Source organism: Hippocampus guttulatus, chromosome 7 (genome assembly GCF_054856545.1).
Source record: "Hippocampus guttulatus isolate MCC_2025c chromosome 7, RoL_Hgut_1.0, whole genome shotgun sequence".
In the NCBI taxonomy this organism is placed as follows: Eukaryota; Metazoa; Chordata; class Actinopteri; order Syngnathiformes; family Syngnathidae; genus Hippocampus; species Hippocampus guttulatus.
This window is the reverse complement of record NC_141267.1, coordinates 3,683,336-3,703,018: the sequence shown is the minus strand read 5'-3', so window position 1 is coordinate 3,703,018 and position 19,683 is coordinate 3,683,336. Positions and strand designations below refer to the sequence as shown.

The 19,683-nt window shown below is 42.3% G+C and overlaps 1 protein-coding gene across 2 annotated transcripts in view; it reads left to right on the top strand.

Annotated features, from left to right (window-relative positions):
* Positions 1-1,045, top strand: part of tspan1 (tetraspanin 1) — a 67,669-nt gene extending 66,624 nt beyond the window's left edge. For both annotated transcript variants that reach the window (XM_086116709.1, XM_086116706.1), the window contains one exon: positions 945-1,045. In XM_086116709.1, the coding sequence (XP_085972835.1) occupies positions 945-954 (10 nt within the window). In that variant the 3' untranslated portion in view covers positions 955-1,045. The remainder of the gene's footprint in view (positions 1-944) is intronic.
* The last annotated feature ends 18,638 nt before the right edge of the window (positions 1,046-19,683 follow it).

Sequence of the window (19,683 nt, the reverse complement as noted above, 5' to 3'; positions counted from 1 at the left end):
GGCCGACTGCCCAGGATCGGATCGGATGCATAGGCAACACTTCCTGGGGTCTGCTCCATCTTCCTGAGAGGGGTGTGTTTGCCACGGAAAGCCCTCTCTCCTGCTGTGGGCTTTCGGCGGTGCGCGCGGCCAGCACACTTGAACTTGGGTGCTACGTGGGACTGGCGTCGCTAGGCCCCTCAGTCTGGAATCGAAGGAGCTTGCACTGCGACTGGTGGATCCAGCCGACGGGATCGATTCACTTCCCGACAGTTGCGTTTTGCTACTGCGGTCAAGCCAGCCTCCACTCGCAAAATTGAAGTCAAGTGAGCCGCCACTGCGATTGCCAGTTCTCTGCATTACGGTAGTGTGCCGCCAGCGAGCGCCGTTGGGCACCTTCAAAATAAAAGAGCCACCACTCGTGCATAAACGTCATTTGTTCGGGTTAAAAGAAATTAATAAAAATATAAAATAAGTAATTTCTTGGCTGTCAGCTAACGATACGTTCACCCCAGAAGAACAAGAACTCTCACAACAGCACAAAAAAGCGTTCTCAAGTGGAGATAGAAAATAAAGTCAATGGTAATTCCACATCAATTTCATCTGATATTAAAAAAATAATGATTAAAAAATCTGTCTGGGTGATCGCGCAACCACACCAGGTTGTCGACACACTCGGGCACCCCAGGTATCCAACCTCAGTACAGGCATTCAGATCGAAAATTCCATTACCAATTAAAATGCCTCTCAAATATGACATTTTGAGCCCCTCTGCTTTTTTCAAAAGATTCTTGAAAATGAATTTCAGTTATCCCTCAATCAAACCAGACCTGCAGGACACTAGAGCACTGCAGGTATCCAACAAGACCATTCGGATCTGATGTCGGCCTCTGAAAAGTGACAAGATGGCCTGTGTTCTGACCTGACCTGCATTCTAACATGTTAATCTTTTCGCCCATTTATAGAACATCCTAAAAGAAGGAATCCAGCACCCCGGCTCTCCACCCAGACCACCCTCGTCCGGATCAGATGTTGCATTTTGAAATAAAAGGCCTCTGAAAACTGGCATGTTGACCTGATTTCTGACAAAGATGATCTGAACACCTAACATGTTGACATTTTCGACCGTTTTGAAAAAAATCCTAAAAATTGAGTTTCCATTATCCCGTGAGGACTGTAGGTCTGGGGATAACTACAGCACTCCGCCCTTCCAACGTGACATCTCCCGTCTGAATCTGATTATGCATTTGGGAATAAGAGGCCTCTGAAATGTGGCAAGATAACCTGGGTCCCGACAAGTTGATCTGAACGCCAAACATGTTGACATTTTCGACCGTTTTGAAAAAAATTCCTAAAAATTGAGTTTCCGTTATCCCGTGAGGGCTGTAGGTCTGGGGATAACTACAGCACCACTCCGGCTTTCCAACGTGACTACTCCCGTCCGAATCTGATTATGCATTTGGGAATAAGAGCCCTCTGAAATGTGTCAAGATGACCGGGGTCCAGACAAGTTGATCTGAACGCCGAACATGTTGACATTTTCGACCGTTTTGAAAAAAAACTCCTAAAAATTGAGTTTCGGTTATCCCGTAAGGGCTGTAGGTTTTGGGATAACTACAGCACTCCGCCCTTCCAACGTGACATCTCCCGTCCAAATCCGATTATGCATTTGGGAAGAAGAGGCCTCTGAAATGTGGCAAGATGACCTTATTTCCGAAAAGGTGGCCTGAACGCCTAACATGTTGACATTTTTGACCGTTTTGAAAAAATTCCTAAAAATTGAGTTACCGGTATCCCGTGAGGGCTGTAGGTCTGATGCTAACTACAGCACTCTGGCTTTCGAACGTGACCACTCCCGTCCGAATCTGATTATGCATTTGGGAATAAGAGGCCTCTCTAATGTGGCAAGATGACCTTATTTCCGAAAAGGTGGCCTGAACGCCTTACATGTTGACATTTTTGACCGTTTTGAAAAAAATCCTAAAAATTGAGTTTCCGTTATGCCGTGAGGGCTGTAGGTCTGGGGATAACTACAGAACTCCGCCTTTTCCAACGTGACATCTTGCGTCTGAATCCGATTATGCATTTGGGAATAAGAGGCCTCTGAAATGTGGCAAGATGACCTGGGTCCCGACAAGTTGATCTGAACGCCTAACATGTTGACATTTTCAACCGTTTTGAAAAAATTCCTAAAAATTGAGTTTCCGTTATCCTGTAAGGGCTGTAGGTCTGGGGATAACTTACAGCACTCCGGCTTTCCAACGTGAAATCTACCGTCCGAATCCGATTATGCATTTGGGAATAGGAGGCCTCTGAAATGTGGCAAGATGACCTTATTTCCGAAAAGGTGATCTGAACGCCTTACATGTTGACATTTTTAACTGTTTTGAAAAAATTCCTAAAAATTTAGTTTCCGTTATCCCGTGAGGGCTGTAGGTCTGGGGCTCACTACAGCACTCCGGCTTTCCAACGTGACATCTCCCGTCCAAATCTAATTATGCATTTGGGAATAAGAGGCCTCTGAAATGTGGCAAGATGACCTGGGTCCCGACAAGTTGATCTGAACGCCTAACATGTTGACATTTTCAACCGTTTTGAAAAAAATCCTAAAAATTGAGTTTCCATTATCCCATAGGGGCTGTAGGTCTGGGGATAACTACAGCACTTATTGTGGAGATGGATAAACAAGTTGCTTTTTTTAATCTAGACTTTAAATTATTACAATACGATACAAAAAAGTCTTTAACCAGATTGCTCTCAGACTGCAAAGGGAGCTCAGCTTTACCTAAAATGTCTAAAAATAAGTGATCAAATATATGTTTGTACATACAATTGTGTGTCCATGTCATTGACTTAATACGTGCTACAAAGCACTCAACTTTTGTTCAGAATCAGCTTATTACTGGTTACGATGCGACTGTCTTCTCATTCATTCCTGCAGCTTCACTGTGATTTAAAACGTGTTGATGCTGAGCGTCGAACGCGCGGACACATGGCGTCGGGAAAGTTCACAAAGGTTGTCCCAATGCATTGAAACGAGACAAGTCATTGGATAAATGCTGGTTTTGTCCTGCCCATTGGACGCTCAGCGTCTCTGGGAGTCTATGGTCAGTGGGTGTTTATCGGCTGACCCAGACGCTCAGCTTTTCTGATGATCTGTCTGAGGCTGAATCTCTTTTTGATTGACAGCGAAATGAGCCAATCACCGATCTTTTCGTGTCGGCATCAGTGGGAGCATTTTTCAATTCTCATTCTGTTCTGAGTTGAACTGGAGACTTCTTTTTTTAAGAGTGGACGGGGAAAATTTAAGGCCGTCCGTCCTTTTGCCGTAAACCACCGCAGCAGTACGTCCTTAAGAATCTAGCGCGGCACTTTAAGAGAGAGTAGCAGAGAAACAAAGACGAACAAAAACGGGTGGATGATTGACAGACATTGGAAGGAGTTCTTTGAATTGTCATTGCAAGAGTTTCGTACAGTACGTGTTGTGATGAGACGACCTCTGTTTTTTTGCGAACCACGGTCTCTCGTGGCCAAAACTATTCACGGCCTCGAAACAAAACAAAAAAAAAAATCAGCGAGAGAGAAGCCCGACCCGACCCGAACCTGAAGCAATGAATTTCGGGTCGGGCTCGGGCGGCCCGATCTTACCTCTAACTCTTTTGTAGGATGGAGCTTGCGCCAGTGTTCGTACCCGTTGGTTGCCATGACAACTAGGATCAAATTTATTTGAGGTTGTTGTTTTGTAAAAGTGTTTTATGTTTCCATCTGAAATTTGGTATTTACGTTTTCTTGAAACCTTTTCAAGATGGATTTGGAATGTTTTCTCGAGTACTATTTCCGAATCCGGAGAGACAGAGAGAGACGAAACGTTCCTGTCTGATCGACTTTATTTTAGTTTATCAACTTTCGGTTGACCGAGGTGCACACGTTATGTTATTTCTGCTTATTTGTTTCATGTCTTGTTAAAAAGATTATTTATTGTTGATGTTGATGTTTCATGGTGTTCCACGAATAAACGTTTTTGGACGTCAGTTCGAGGCGTCGTCCTTGACCGGGGTAGATACATAGTGTAATAAGAAATAACATGGTACTCTTTCAGAAGGTGGCAGTGACTCACTCTGACGAGCAGAGGGAAGCTATCGGTGCTTGCTGTGCACGGCCAAAGAGGGCTCTCGCGTTTGAGAGCGAAGAAGAGCCATACACAAGGAGTGGTGAAGAACGACCGTTGCAAATTCATTGTAACGTTGTTTGTGATCAGAAATTAAATTTAAAAAATCCATCAAATGCCACAGAATTATCTTCACAGGGTGGCCATTTTGTGTTACTGCTGATTTGTCGAAGATGATAAGAAATATGATGGTATTCTTTCATCAGGTTGCAATGACCAAAAGAGGGCAGTGACGGACTTTTACTGTGCATGTCCCACTGGGGCTCTTCTTGCAATTGAGAGCGAAGAAGATCCAAAGAAGGTGGAAACAGTGGTGAAGAGCGACCGTTGTGAATTAATAGCAATGTTTTTTGTGCTCAGAAATAAATAAAGAAATCCATCAAATGTCACAAAATTATCCTCATAGGCTGGGCATTTTGTGTTCCTGCTGATTTTTGGAGGGTAAAAAGAATCAATATGGTCTTCTTTCAGAAGGTTGCAATTACAGACTATGACCACCAGACGGCAGTGATCGACTTTGGCCTTGCCCGTCCAAATGGGGCTCTCTTGTGGGGTAGTAAGAAATAACATTGTACCCTTTCAGAAGGTGGCAGTGACTAACTCTGACCAACAAAAGGCAGCTGTTGCAGCTCGCCGTGCACGGCCATAGGGGGCTGTCGCATTTCAGCGCCAAGAAGAGCCATACACAAGGTGGAAACAGCAGGGAAGAACGACCGCTGTGAATTAATTGTACTTTTGTTTTTGTTCAGAAATTTAAAAAAAAATCAATCAAATGTCACAAAATTATCTTCATAGGGCTGCCTTTTTGTGTTACTGCTGATTTTTCGAGGGAAATAAGAACAAATATGGTCATCTTTCAGAAGGTTGCAATGACAAACTGTGACCAACAGATGGCAGTGATCGACTTTTGATGATAAGAAATACAGGAAGATAGTATTCTTTCAGGAGGGTGTAATGACAAACTATGACCAAAAGAGGTCAGTGACCGTGCACATCCCATTGGGGCTCTTCTCGCAATTGAGAGCGAAGAACCAAACACAAGGTGTAAGCAGTGGTGAAGAACGACCGTTGTGAATTAATTGCAATGTTTTTTTAATTCAGAAATTAAAAATAATTTTGTCACATTTGATGGATTTTTTTTTTATTTCAGAACACAAACAAACATAGCAATGAATTCATAACGGTCATTCTTGACCACTGTTTCCAACTTTTGTATGGATCTTCGCTCTCGATTGCGAGAGCCCCATTTGGATGTCCAAGGCAAAAGTCGATCACTCCCCACTGCTGGTGACAGTTTGTCATTGCAACCTTCTGAAAGAGGATCATATTCTTTCTTATTACCCTCAAAAATCATCAGGAACACAAAATGCCCAGCTTGTGAAAATATTTTAGATTTTTTTTTCAAGGCTGGTCATTTTGTTATTGCTGATTTTTTTGAGGGTAATAAGAAATGATGAAGCGAAGAAGAGCCATACAGAAGGTGAAAAACAGCGGTGAAGAACAACCGTTGTGAATTAATTGTAATGTTTGTTCAGAAAAAAAATCCATCAAATGTCACGAAATTGTCTTCACAGTCTGGCCTTTTGGTGTTACTGCTGATTTTTCGAACGGTGCAGTTTCGACAAGGGCAAGCCGGTCTGCTTGCTCAGTTTGGCTGTTAAGTGTTGCGCGGGTGCGCGGCGACGTTTTTCAGTGCTCCCACTCCTGGCCCTCCGGGAACGGCGCAGTTTCAGCAAGGTCAAGCGCGCGGGATCGGTTGGGTCCACACAGTACCGCGGGTGTGCGGCGATGTCTTTCAGCGCTTTGCTTGCAACCCGCGACACTCCTGGCCTTCCTCGCTACGCGCAGCAACAGCGGGTCCAAGCGGGAGGCAATTGTACAGTTCTGAACAGTCGCGTATGTGCGCGGTGACATTTTTCAGCACTTGTTTGTAACCCGCGTCACTCCTGGCCCTACAGGCGCCACGCAGCAACAGTTGGGTCTAAGCCGGCGGCAACCGTTCAGTTCTGGAGAGTCCCGGGTGTGCATGGCCACATTTTGCAACTTGCTTGCAACCCGCGGGACTCCCGGCCCTGCATGAACGGTGCAGTTTCGGCAAGGGCAAGCAGACAGGATCGGTTCGGTTCTTGAGTATCACACTGTGGCGCGGTGATGTTTTTCAGTGCTCTGTTTGCCACCCGCGGCACTCCTGGCCCTCCATGCTTCGTACATCAACAGCGGTTACAAGTGGGCGGCAACCGTTCTGTTCTGGACAGCCCCACGGGTGCGCAAGCGCCGTTTTTCAGCGTTTGCTTGTAAGCCAAGCCACTCCCGGCCCTCTTTTTTTATTTTTATTTTTTATCTTCTTTGTCAGGTTTTGTTTCCACCTGTTCTTGTCATCCTGGTCCCTTGTGTCTACCAATCATGAATTTATTACATTTTTGGTTGTAGTAAATTGCATATACTAATTGTTGACAATATCTACATATACGTTTTGAGTTTTGATCTTATCTTACATGATTAATCACATTCACACAAAACTGTCTGGGGTGAAAGAGAGATCGGAGTGGCTGAAAGAATTTGGCCTCTCTTTTCATTTCACTATTTTGGCCAGTTCCTTATCATAATCTTCAATCCTGGAAATAATGTCTCACGTTCATTTTATGTAAATCCTAAATCATTTCTGGTCAAGGAGGAGTTCAGGAGACTTACTTCAAATCCCCTGAAGCGTAGATTCCTGTCCAAACTTGACCTTAACACGCCAAAGCCTTGATGAAGACCAAGGGAGGTACCATGGGGATCAAGCTGAATCCTCTCTTGAACAAACTGAGTCAGGTTTGCTTGGTGAGAGTTTTGCAAGGAAACAACACTGTCATTCATGCAACACAATGCCTCAAACATGCAAAATGTGTTAGTCAAGTCAACTTTGTTAGTAGCAAATGCTGTCACACATGGGGATACTTCACTTTCAATGTACAAAGCACACCACTGAATAGAACAAAACATCATTTCAAGTGAAATATCCCTTCAATCCTAATGCCCTGTATGTTCCTACATTCCACTTATGGCTCTGCAAATCGTGGCACATGCTACAGCTGTATGTTCTCACCCTGACAGTTCATAGTATTGACACAATATTAATCTCTTAACAGAACCTAAGCACTGTAGCAAGACGTGAAGCAGTTATCCATGCTCTCGTACTGTACCTTGGGGAGAAGGAGGAGGACCTTTTTGAAGATTGATGGGTAATATATGATTTTATTTGAACAGGGTACAAGTGCATGACAGATGTCACTGGCTTGTCATTCATGTGTCATTGGTGCCATTTAGCCAGTCTTCAAGTTCTTACAAGTCTTTGGTGCCATTTAATGGCCGTGGCAATTCATCTTGGTAGCCGACTGATTTTTCAGTGGAGCCTACTGTAGAGTCTGTTTGTCTGAGTGTAGCCTTGCGATGCCCGGCGTTTTATCTCAATCCGCATTGCTCCTGTAGTTCCGCTCCAACATTTCTGAAAAAGATGTGGGGTTGAACCTTCCCTGTCTAATATTATGGATTACGTTCTTTATCATGTGTGCCATGGGTATTCCAAAGGTATGCCACACACGACAAGAATCAATCAATCAATGTTACATTATTAGACAGGAAAACATCAACCATCTAACATCTTCTCAGGATGTAGGGGAGCTGAAATACATGCATGCGCAGTGCCCATTCAATGAACTGATGATTGGGACTTGTATTGAATATTGACATTACAATTAAATTGGAATAATCTGTAAACTGACGAGATGTATTGTATACCGGTAATTTAACATGGTAAACATGCTTATTTGATATTAGTTTATGACTGTGTGCCAATGAAGAAAGATCTCAGCTAATTCAAATGATTGAAACACTTCTATTTTTTTTGTTCATTGCATGTAGCAGGACAATCGCAGCAATGCAGCTGATCACACCCTCAAGATCCCGGTGGTTCATGGGGCTGAGGGAGATGATCCAGTAGATGTCTCCGTCCTTCTAGAACAGTGTTGGCCAAGCCGCGGCTCGCGAGCCGCATGCGGCTCTTTGGCTGGTTCCATGCAGCTCCCGGGCTTTCACACGACAATTGTCGAAAACGCCTCGGCGATGGCGCTGTCATTCAAACAACGGTGCTTACTACATAGAACGTACGACATCAGTCTATCATCAATCCCATTACTTGATTGACATAGAGGGCAACCAATCAGATGACTGAATCACCGCTCATGCGTAGACAACGGTGCTAAGTGCTAAGATAGTCAGCGAATTACCTCTGTTTTTAGGGCAGGGATGCCCAATACGTCGATCGCAATCAACCAAGAGCCAGCAGGCTGGTCCCAAGTCGACCGCGAGGGAGGAGGAAATTGGGGGGGGGGGGGGGGGGGGGATTTGTGTGTTTGTGTCTTAAGGTTTTATTTATGTTCGGGTGCTCCGGCTGTTGCTCATCCTGGCGTGCATGCATATGTGCGCGAGTGAAGAATATTTCGCCCCACAGTGTCACACCTAGTTAAAGAAATTTCAAAGGTTATTTTTACTGACCATTCATTGGTCATGACATGTACAAATGTTTGTTTTCCTAACACACTGTATATCCTTTTTTTCTTACAGTTCTTACAGCCGCTGTGAGACCTAACAGCCTAACATCTTGGGCCTCAGACCAGGAAATCGATGTCACAATCATAAGATGGCTACATCTGGCTCCTGATCGGGATGGTGACAGGAAGGATAGCATGAGAAGAAAAGAGGGCATGGAGAACACAACAATTTGATGGATAGAAAAATGTCGTTCAAGAGCAAGCGGCATCCCAATTTGTACTTTGTGTTCACTGTTAAATAAAGAAAAGTGCATTTTTCCAGTGTATGTGCAGTTATATGTGAGGTTCACAAATTATGACAATAAACATATTCTTACAACAGTCGTTTTTGAAACTTTTACAAAAATGTGGGTCAAATATGGCTCATGAAAGATGTGGCTGAGTTAAGGTTGAATTAAGGCTTATATCAGGAACCTGTTCTGGCCCAGTGTAGGGCCGGAGTAGGGCCAGATATGGACAATGTGGCTCAGATCTGGGCCTAATGCGGCCCACATCATGGATGCCAGATGTGGGCCACTGCAGGACCGTCATTCATTGAGGTATGTGGGCCGAGTGTACGTGCCGTGTCTGCCCCAGAGCTGGGCCAGACCAATTTTGCTGACTGGGTTCTTATTCTTTACCCGACAGCCAGGAAATTACTTATTTTATATATTAATTTATTTCTTTTAATCCAAACCACTGACATGCATGCATTAGTTGAAGTGCTTTTATTTTGAAGGTGGCCAACACTGCTCGCCGGAGGCGGATTACCGTAATGCACAGTGTTGACAATCGCCGTGGCGGCTCACTTGACTTCAATTTTGTGAGTGGAGGCTGGCCTAACCCTAACCGCAGTGGTGAGTCCATCAGCAACAAATGTTTAATCCATTTTGGGTTGGGGTTTTTTTAGGTCAAACTCTCTCAATCCAACAAGTTAGTTGATCTCCTCAAGCACAGAGTTATTAAAATCTTAAGCCAGTGACAGGCATTCGGTTCCTAGGACGGAAAGATCCGTCCGTCCGTCACATACCAATGGAAGCCCAATGCACTGCAACAGACAGAATATGAAATATCTCGATGCACCGCTTGTCTGGTGCGTTCACCGTGTTTGTATGCGGGAGGTAGTGACTTCACTTTGCTTCAAGCGGACAAGAGGAGAACTTACTCCCCCACCGTCAAAAAAGTTGACACATACCAGGCAGTCTGGTGACTGACGGCTGTTGTATGCCTCTTGGTCCCGTCCCACAGATCGGAAATTGTCTCACATATTGTGTGTGTGTGTGTTTTCATTTTTACTTTATTCGGCTGTGTCTGCTTATTCATGTGTGTCGATCGCAGGAGGTTGGTCAAAAGTCAGTCTTCGGTCAAAAAAGTTTGGCCAGCGCTGCCATGCGGCACGCTGACTCAAGTAGTAAGTAACCACTGCAGTTCGCATGCAGACAGTGCGTGATTCGAGTGGCAACAACGGAATGCAAGCCAGATTTGAAGAGCATCGTTCAAGAGGAGGAATGCCAGCAGTCCCTGCACTAAGGCGTGAAGCAACATGCATAGTAAGAGGAAACCTTATTTAAATTTTTGTTTGTGGACTTGGTTGAACTGACAGTTTGTGTGTGTGAGACAGTGCACACAATAGTCATTGTTGAAAATGACTGGCCTGTGGTCTTATTACTGTCGGAGTCAATTTCTGTCATTATCATGTTAGTGTGTTTGTGCGTGTGTGTGTGTGTGTGTGTGTGTGTGTGAGGAAGGGAATGCAGTGATGTTTATGTTTGCCCATGTGTATCATGTGGCTCTTTGCAGTAACCCATTAAAAAAAATGACTCATAGTCTCTCACTGGTTGGCCACACCTGCTCAAGGGGATCATGTCCTTCTCAGACCATCAGTAACTCACCACCAAGTAGGTTATGCTGGAGGATTTTGAGGGAGCAGCAAATTCTCCATTGTGTATCCTTACTCCCTCATGTCTGTCACATGATTTTAGTGTGAACCAGCTCTCATCTGTGAAGAGAATACAGTGCCAAGGGTGTATCTGGCAATTTTAGTGTTCTCTGGCAAATGTCAATGAAGCCGCACAATCCCAGCCTATTAGCACCATTTTTGAGCATCGACCCAGGTCAGTTTATTGGGTTCTTAAGTGGACCGACGTAATTCAAATGTAAACACATTTACAGATTTATGTCATTTACAGTATTGAGCAAATATCACAGGTCACTGTTAAATTTGTTTCAGTAGTGCAATCATGAGCATACACTGAAACGCCACTACTACAGTACCCAGGTCTCTGGAAGGCGAAAGTGTCAGCAAAAATTAAATGAATATCAGTAGACATGTTGATATCATGGTCAGCAATGGTTGATGAGGAGTTAGGTGTCTCCTTTTTGTTTTGAATTAGTTTGTATTATACTGCATTGTCAACTTGATGCCCCTTTTATACTATCACTTTCCATACTGCTATTATGTTGCGCATGTGCTCAACACAAGCTGCTGCAGAAAACTAAAATATTCAACACACCTCTACAGAGAGAGTGAGTTAAGGACTTGAACTCCTTCCTCTCTCCCCCACATCACTTCGGCTTTGGCGGTATTGGTTCACATGCCCATCTGTTGCTAGGCAACTATAAAATAAAGGCTCTGAAGTCAGAGAGAGAAAGAGAGAGAGAAAGAGAGAGAGAGAGAGAGAGAGAGAGAGAGAGAATTGCCAAGTACTACAGTTTGCCACTGTTTGTTTGGCTCTGCACATGATCCTATCACAGCTTTCAGTATCCATCTGTGGATCTATTTGGACTTGTGACTCCTGGGCCACCATCGGGCAACCAATCAGGACAAGCTGGGGGGCGGACTGGTAGTTCCCAAGGTTACCCCGCATGATTGACGTTCAGTCTCCTGCAGCGGAACGCGCAGCAGTGGATCACTGTTGCTCCCGCTTTCCTCCGGAGACTGAAGAAATCGGAAAGCAAGGAAGAAAAAACTGGAGGAAGAAGGATGCTTATGATTTAAAACATTCCCTGTTTTCCTGCTCTCCTTATTGGACAAGATGAAGGCGGGAGCCCTGGAAAAAGCCGGCTGAGGAAAAAGGAGAGGACGAAGAAGGGGGAATTTGTTGGTGAGAGTTTGTTCTGTCTACCTTGCCCTTATCATTGAGCTGCTCACGCCAATGCTATGACTTATTGGGGCGGGCTTTGACTGTTTTTCATTTTATGGATGCGTGGGAGTGAAGAAAACGTTCTGTGCTGTGTGGGTGTTGAAAAATCTTTTTTACATTATCGCTATTGGAAAGGCGAAAAGAGAATAGATGAGCTGGACAAAATACAACTCCTGCAAAACAATTCTTGCATTTGATCCATATTTTAGGCTTTGACGTCAAAGCTTGTTCAGCTATCCGAACAAAAGGAGGAGGAAAAGCAATTACATAATGCTACATCTTCATCAGGAAGCTTAACATAAATATGCAAAGCTTGTTTCAATTTTGATTCATGGCTGCATGATCTGTTATGTGTCAGGTGGTGGTTTTGTTTGTTTTTGTGTTTTTGTCACTGACTGTGCATGATACATTAGGACAGACTATATAACATATAAGGAGGTGCTCATAAATTAAAGTTTGCATCAAGAATCGAGATTCCATTGGTGTCATCACATTTTGTAAACTTGCGTTGTAATGGATTAGTTATGAATCTAATTTGAAGTGTGGCCAGCATTCGTGTTAGCGGGCTTCCCTAAAACTGCGAGTGACCTCGGGTAAGACAACAGCTGCTTGCTCCATGCCCTAAGGACTCACTTTTGCACCATCAGGGACTTTCCGCTTAACTGCTCAGCCTGAGAATCCTATTCTTTACCATCTGAGGACACTTGACTTTGGGATCAGGTGTGATGGCGTGACAAAGTTGTACTCATTTCTTTGTGCAAGACGGCTCAACGTGCTGCATGAGTTTGAGACTTCATCAGATATTTCACAGCTTTTCAGTCACTCTCTTGAGTTGTGCGTTTAGTCTCTGTAGAGCAGCCTGCCAGCAGAGGAGAGATCAACACATCCTCATAGATCTGTCTACTGCAGATATCCGGGCTTCTTTTCTGCTTCGGTAAACAGTATGCAGAGCAGTGGCATAGAAAAGGACTTGGAGAGATCAAACAGTGAGTCATATTGGAGCCCACAGCATTTCACCTGGATCATGAAAACTCTCCAATCTGGGTAAATTGACTAAAAACTTTTTTGCCACACTTAAGTTAGACATGACATAACGTTGGTTTTGCTGCTGTCTTGTTACGTACATGGCACATATACCTACTCATGGCAAAGACATTGTGGCCTGATTAACAGAAAACACATTCAAGCTTCAAGGTGTCACAGTAACTCATCCAGACGCTTTTTTTTTTCCGACACGGGATGGGGGAAGTCAAAGTTGTTTTGTGCCACTTGGGAGCATTGACGTTGGTTTTTAGTGCAGAAACAAAACACATTTTTTGCGCATTCTTCTATTCGGGGTCCCAGTAAAGGGGATAGCTTGCTAACACTTGCTATTATGCCACCGACACGCCTTCAGCAAATGTAAATAGTGCGTCATTGAATTGACGAGCAGTGTGTTGGGTTTTTTAGTCTTTTTTTTTTTTTTTGGCAAGCAATGTTGTGTTAATAGTGCAGTGTTTCTCAAATAGTGCCCCCCCCCCCCCGGAGGCTCCGTCAAGGGGGGCGCGTTTGACCTCGGGGAACTTGCTTTTTTATTTTTTTTACTGTCCTAAAATAGCGCGCAGTTGCACCTCCACTACGTTAGGGGGCAGTGGCGCTCTCATTGGCAGAGTTTGCGCAGGGAGCATTCTCAGGGAGGAAATATGACAAGACGTATGGAGCGCTTGGCTTCAATGTGATTGCGGTGGCAGACAAGGAAAGATCAATGTGCTTACTGTGTCTAAAAATTTTAGTAGCGGACAGCATGAAGCCAAAGAAATTAAGGCGTCACTTAAAGATATTACACCCCAATCACGCTGATAAGCTGCTTGAGTTGTTTTCAGTGAAAACGTGCCCATATTGCCAACCATCATGCCGCTTTGTGACTACTACTTCAGTAAACTAAAATACAGGTCTCGGCTGCACATTGAGCAGGAGCCGAGAGTTGCTGTGTCCTGCTTCAAACCTCACTTCGAAAAGCTGTGCATTGCAAAACGTGCTCATTGTAGCCATTAATCCAGACATCATCTTTGATTTAAAAAAAAAAATAAAAGCACAAATTATTTTATATATTTTTGTTTTGCTGGTTAAAGTTTTTTTAATAATATGCTCCTGAGATAAGTTGGTGATTAGTTTGAATGCATTATTAGTTATTGATTTTATGTAATTTTATTTTTCGGTATCGTATGGTTTGACATGGTCAGTCAAAAATATTTATTGTTAAATTAAGGATTTCATGTTATTTTTGAATTTCAGATGCACTTTAAATCTTTTCTGTTCCAGTTACTAAAGCTATTCTTTGTTGTAAATTGGTGCATAAAGTTGGTCCATATTTCTTTCTTTTTTTATTCTCTTGTATGTTAATAAGGATACAGTGTTATGCAAAGGTGTACTTATAACAATTTTATAGTCAAATGATACTATTTATAGTCGTGTGGGGGGGGGGGGGCGAGATGTTTTCCTCTTCCTTGGGGCCGGCATGATAGAAAATAATTGAGAACCACTGAAGAAGTCCAATTTCAACAGTGTATGCAAACCATCGTAATGGAAAAATATATGTTCTTTTTCAGCATATTTGCATTGTAGCATTTGTAAGAAGGGACCTAACAGAAACATGCATGAAGGACTCAGATGTAATAAAGAGAAATAAAAAACAGGGTGCGATTTTCCGGATGAATGTGAAGGCGTGAAAAACGTGTGAGTTCTTCTGTGAAAGTCTGGGCTGAAATGCAGGAAACATTTTGATAGAGAAGATGATACAGTTCAACACTGTTTCCTCCTTATTTGTAAAGTGTAGGCAGGGATTGAATTTTGATTTCATGTGATTTTATGTGTTTAATTTACATGTGTAAATGGTTGAAAAAGTATATGTATATATAAATCTTTTCTGTTCCAGTTACTGAAGCTATTCTTTGTTGTAAGTTGGTCCATATTTCTTTCTTTTTTTTATTCTCTTGTCTGTTAATAAGGATACAGTGTTATGCAAAGGTGTACTTATAACAATTTTATAGTCAAATGATACTATTTATAGTCGTGCGGAGGGGGGGGGGGGGTGGTTTCCTCTTCCTTGGGGGGGCATGACAGAAAATAATTGAGAACCACTGTAATAGTGTAACTAATCACAGGCGGAACTCGCTGCAAAGAAATTGTGTGATTATTTGCATATGGACATCTGTACTTTGTAGCCATGAATTTTGACGCCTGTTTTGCCAGGGAAATTTTGACGGACGAATTAGCCCTTCCCGGGAGTGGTGAATACGGGAACTATTCAGGACACCGCTCCCCATTTTAACTGGACACTGGCGACATGGCCAAAGGGGAGGTGAAACCTTCAGGAGTTATGTTAGCAAAGGAGTTTTTTGATGACAGTGCCAGGTTGAATGATCAAAAGTCGTGCAAAAACTGTATGATGTGAATGAAGTCATGAATCAGGAAATAAAAATAATACATTGAAAAAAACAATAAGAAAGAAAACATCGCAGCGATTTGATTTGCATTGGAAAAACTAAATGTGTTTTATTCAATTAGGCATGTCTTAGGATTTCTCAAGAATGTATTATACAGTGTAGATAATGAGGATGAGTATGGACTGACCTCATTCAAACATCAACACAAACTGCTCTCATTTCCAGTCTCGGCATTGCTATAACCCCAACCCTCTGCAAGGTTGAACTGTAAGCATTTGTGAAAGACATATTTGTGTTTTTAGCGGAACACTTCCTTACTCAAGGGACAGTACTGAACACAACAGCATCATTATCGAGATTGTCACCAAAATTCAATGTGATCTTCCTTAGTCCACACAAAGTTGCGCATAAAACCATGGTGTGCTGTTTGTGATATTTATCTATTAATATCTATACTATTTTCCATCCAATGAAAATACATTTTCAGGGTGAAGGACATTTAAAGCATTTTAAAATACTGTTTTGGTAGCATTTAAAAGATGTTTTAAAAAGTCTTTCCCAGTTCTTATTCATGGGGTCGAAGCACTACAGGTCTGTAGGAGGTCAATTTTCGAAAAATGGAAACATAAATTACCAACGACTGTAACTACCGTCAACTTATAATGTTAAAGTCAACATGTGTACTCATATGACCTATAATGACTCAAAATACATTCATGTACACTGCTTTGATGTTACCATGGGAACTAACCTTTAATTTCGAGATCTACAGGGTATCATAACACCCATCTCCTGTTGCGTTAAAAGGAAAATAATCATACAAAGGTAATTGTAATTTAGACAGCGAAGAGCTTTGCTAGTGTTCGGTACATATGTGAATTTATTAAGCTTCTTTGTATTATGACATTTTTTTGGGCAAACAATTGCACATTTCCCATTCTTGATTTGTATTTACTGTAAATAACATAGTGATACACAGTGCCACAATTTTAATGGTAGTTCATGTTCATGTTGTGCAACATTCTAAAAACCTTGCCTTAGGCTGCGTTCAGATTGCAGGGCATAATGCCCAATTGAGATGTTTTGTTCAATCAAATTATTTTATGAACTCGGTCACATCACTAAAAATGATGTGACTTCTCATGTGAACGCAACTCGTTTGTGATGTGACACACACAAGTCAAGTTACGCAAAACAAAACAAAAGAAAATGACATCACATGGCACAGTGTTTATGGATGTAAATACGGCCCTGTCTGTAGGAGCTCATCGCATATCACCAGAGTAGAAAGGTGAGAGGAGGAAAAAATATTTTGGGGAATTGCGTAGCAGAGACGCTCTTCGATCTCCTAATTTTATGGAGACGTCTAATAGATGGTGATATCACGTTATTCTCGCGTGTAATAAATGAACTGTCTGCATGGCTAAATTCCTGCTATACAGTAAATATATATATAAGTACATATATACAGTCGTAGTAATTTAGCCGTGATACTGGTCACACTGCAGCAAAAAATTAAAACTGAGCTGCAGTGTGAACATAGCCTTCAACAAATATTGTGACGGGCGGATCTTATTTGTTCTCATGAAATGTACTTATGTCCACAATTTGGCTGCTGACTGTCTGTCTGCATGCTTGGAGAATAGCTCAATGTGGGGAAGGCTCTCATGCTGGGTTCTGACCCAATACGTAATATCGCATTGCCCCTGTGTCTCGGATGTGTTTGTTCACAGGGAAACGAAAGGTGGCTTTGCTTCAAGCAGAGAAGAGGAAGTTGGAATATTGCTCAGTCAGTCTGGTGCTTGTGCTACATTGGCTGCTAAATACTATCTTGGTGTACAGTTAAACAGCTGAAAACAAGAAAATACACTCACCAGATATGGCAACTTCCTCACTCCCTACTCTCCAAGTTTACTCCTTTTTTTTTGTCCTATTGGAAGCTGGTCGTGATCCCTATTGGTCCCACAGAGCGCAATAATATTGTCCGACATCGTTTTTATTTCACCACGCTGTATGTCTGTGTTTGTGCTTGTGGTGTATAAGTACATTTTCGACCCCGATTTGTTGCTGGCGACGAGATGCTGCTCCAAGTTCACATTTGCAAACCACAGCGAAATGGGCAAAGAACCAAATTTGTCACTTCAAATGACGCATCCATATCGTCTGGCACAAATTCCTTCCTGACTGACCAAAGCATTACATCGTCCCCACACTCGAAATCAGGGGTGCCCCTATGTAGAAGCTCTCATGGCATTAACTCAAATCACTGCCAGCACTCCCAGTTTTATACTACTGTATTGATATAGCTCCCTGTCCACAGACTTAAATGGATTAAAAAAATAGTACACTCTCACCTGTCAACTGTTATAAAATTTGCCACTTGTCATCCGCCTGTTGCATTACTCACTGCGCCCATACATGGGTTCATGGAATACTGGAAAGTACACCACGACACAATCCGGACATCTAAAGAATTTTAAGTTTGAATAAAATAGGTAGATCCTTTGGAATAGGTCAGTTTGTAAGTAGCTCTAGCTCGCATACTGAAAAACTGTGTGTGCACCGCTGGTCTACGTCACTCTTGTTGTTTAACGTGATGCGAGTAACATACCAAAAGCCAACTATATTGTTGGTGCAAAAACTGTTAAAAAGTTGCAGCATATGTGACGGAGAGTAATTCATGAGTGAACATCCATTGAATGTAAAGACAGTGAATACTCCTTGTACCGGGTAATCTAAAATGAAGCAAGAAGCAGAGCCATTGCAATTTTGTCGAATCTGTTCATTTGCACCTTTTAAAAATGATGATTATTATTGAATATGTAGTCATCAGAAGCAAAAGCCTTTTTTTCTTCTAAATACCCTGGATTTAAATTTGTGTGCGAGTCTGTGTCTAGTTACTGTGTGGTTGTATCATTTTCAGTGGAATTATGAAATGGTGAGCAATCAGCGAGGATGTGAGGAGAGAGCAAAACACTGGAAGAAAGACACAAATATAGACAAGTGGGAAAACTAAAGCCTGACAGCATTTTTTTTCCGGTTTTAAGATATTGTTCTTTGCTCAAGGGCACCATCCTGTCGTCAGTTCGCAGACTGTGAAGTGTGACCCTTTGGTCACCCTTGGCATAAGAACCCTTTTCTGTTTTTCATGTATATAGACCTGAAGTTAGAAGATGGAAAAATTATAATGCTTGGATCTTTGAAAATAATATATCCATAAAGGACAGAATGCGGCACTATTAGCCTACTATGAGTAGTGTACACTTGGTGTGGTGAACTTTAGAGTTTGCTATATTTGCTAACTCAACCTGTGTCGATGAGAGGATGCCTTTGTCTTTATTTTTATACTTCAAGATCAGATGACAATACGTTGCCAGTTATTGGCTTTACGTTTGATTCCTTTTTGGGCCTGTGGACCATGTCGTCTGAAGAAATTCCACTTCTATCAACCAGACATGGAAACCGAACAAGCTAACGAGCTCTAAGCCTCTTGGTTTTGTAAACTAGTAAACAGCTGGATTCACCAATTTCCCTTCACACTTTAAAATGAAGTTGATGATTTCGGGTTCAATGCTTTGGTCACAAGCACATCGGCTGTCTACTTAAATTGCCAGCAGCCACTGGTGACCAGCAGTGACTCGGTTCCTCGGAAGATTCACAGACCCAGACGAGTGGAGCAATTTCAGTGAGAAAAAAATTGCTGGTGGAAGTTGCATGAACAAATACATAGTAACAATAATTTAAAAAATAATAAATGAAAAATTCTTTGAACCCCAATATTTGCCCACGGTATGAATAATTTGTGGTTTACCTGTTGATTGTCACATGATCAACGCCGCAAACAAGCGTGGCTTTTTAATGCAATGTAAAAATAGTGTACTGGATTGTGATAGTTACAAACAGCACTACATTATACGGTCTACTTGTATCTGGATTCAGATGATTTGGTTTCGTACAATTACTTAATGAAATAAAATTAATTAAATCCAACACACCAATTTGTCAGTGTCGGTAGCATTACGCACCATGAGTTCAAGTCACTGTTAGGCGAAAATAAATAGGGAAGAAAACGGATGTGATTCGAGAAGTAAATACGTGTTGGCTCGTTTTATCATCTCATATTGGAAGTGCATATAATTTCGGGATATGAGGTGACGCTCCTCGATCCCCTCATTTAAAGGAGACTCTACTAACCATGACGTTACATCATTTCCACGCGTAGTAAACGATGTTTATGCATGGCTGAATTACTACGGCCACCACAAATGTCTACGTTATGCTTCATGTTCCAAGAGGGATTTAAATTAAAGTCAAATGTCAAAACAACTGTTTCTCAAAACAGTGTATAGGTCGGATGTGTGCGGATGGGCATTGCACTGTTCACCCTGCATGAGAAA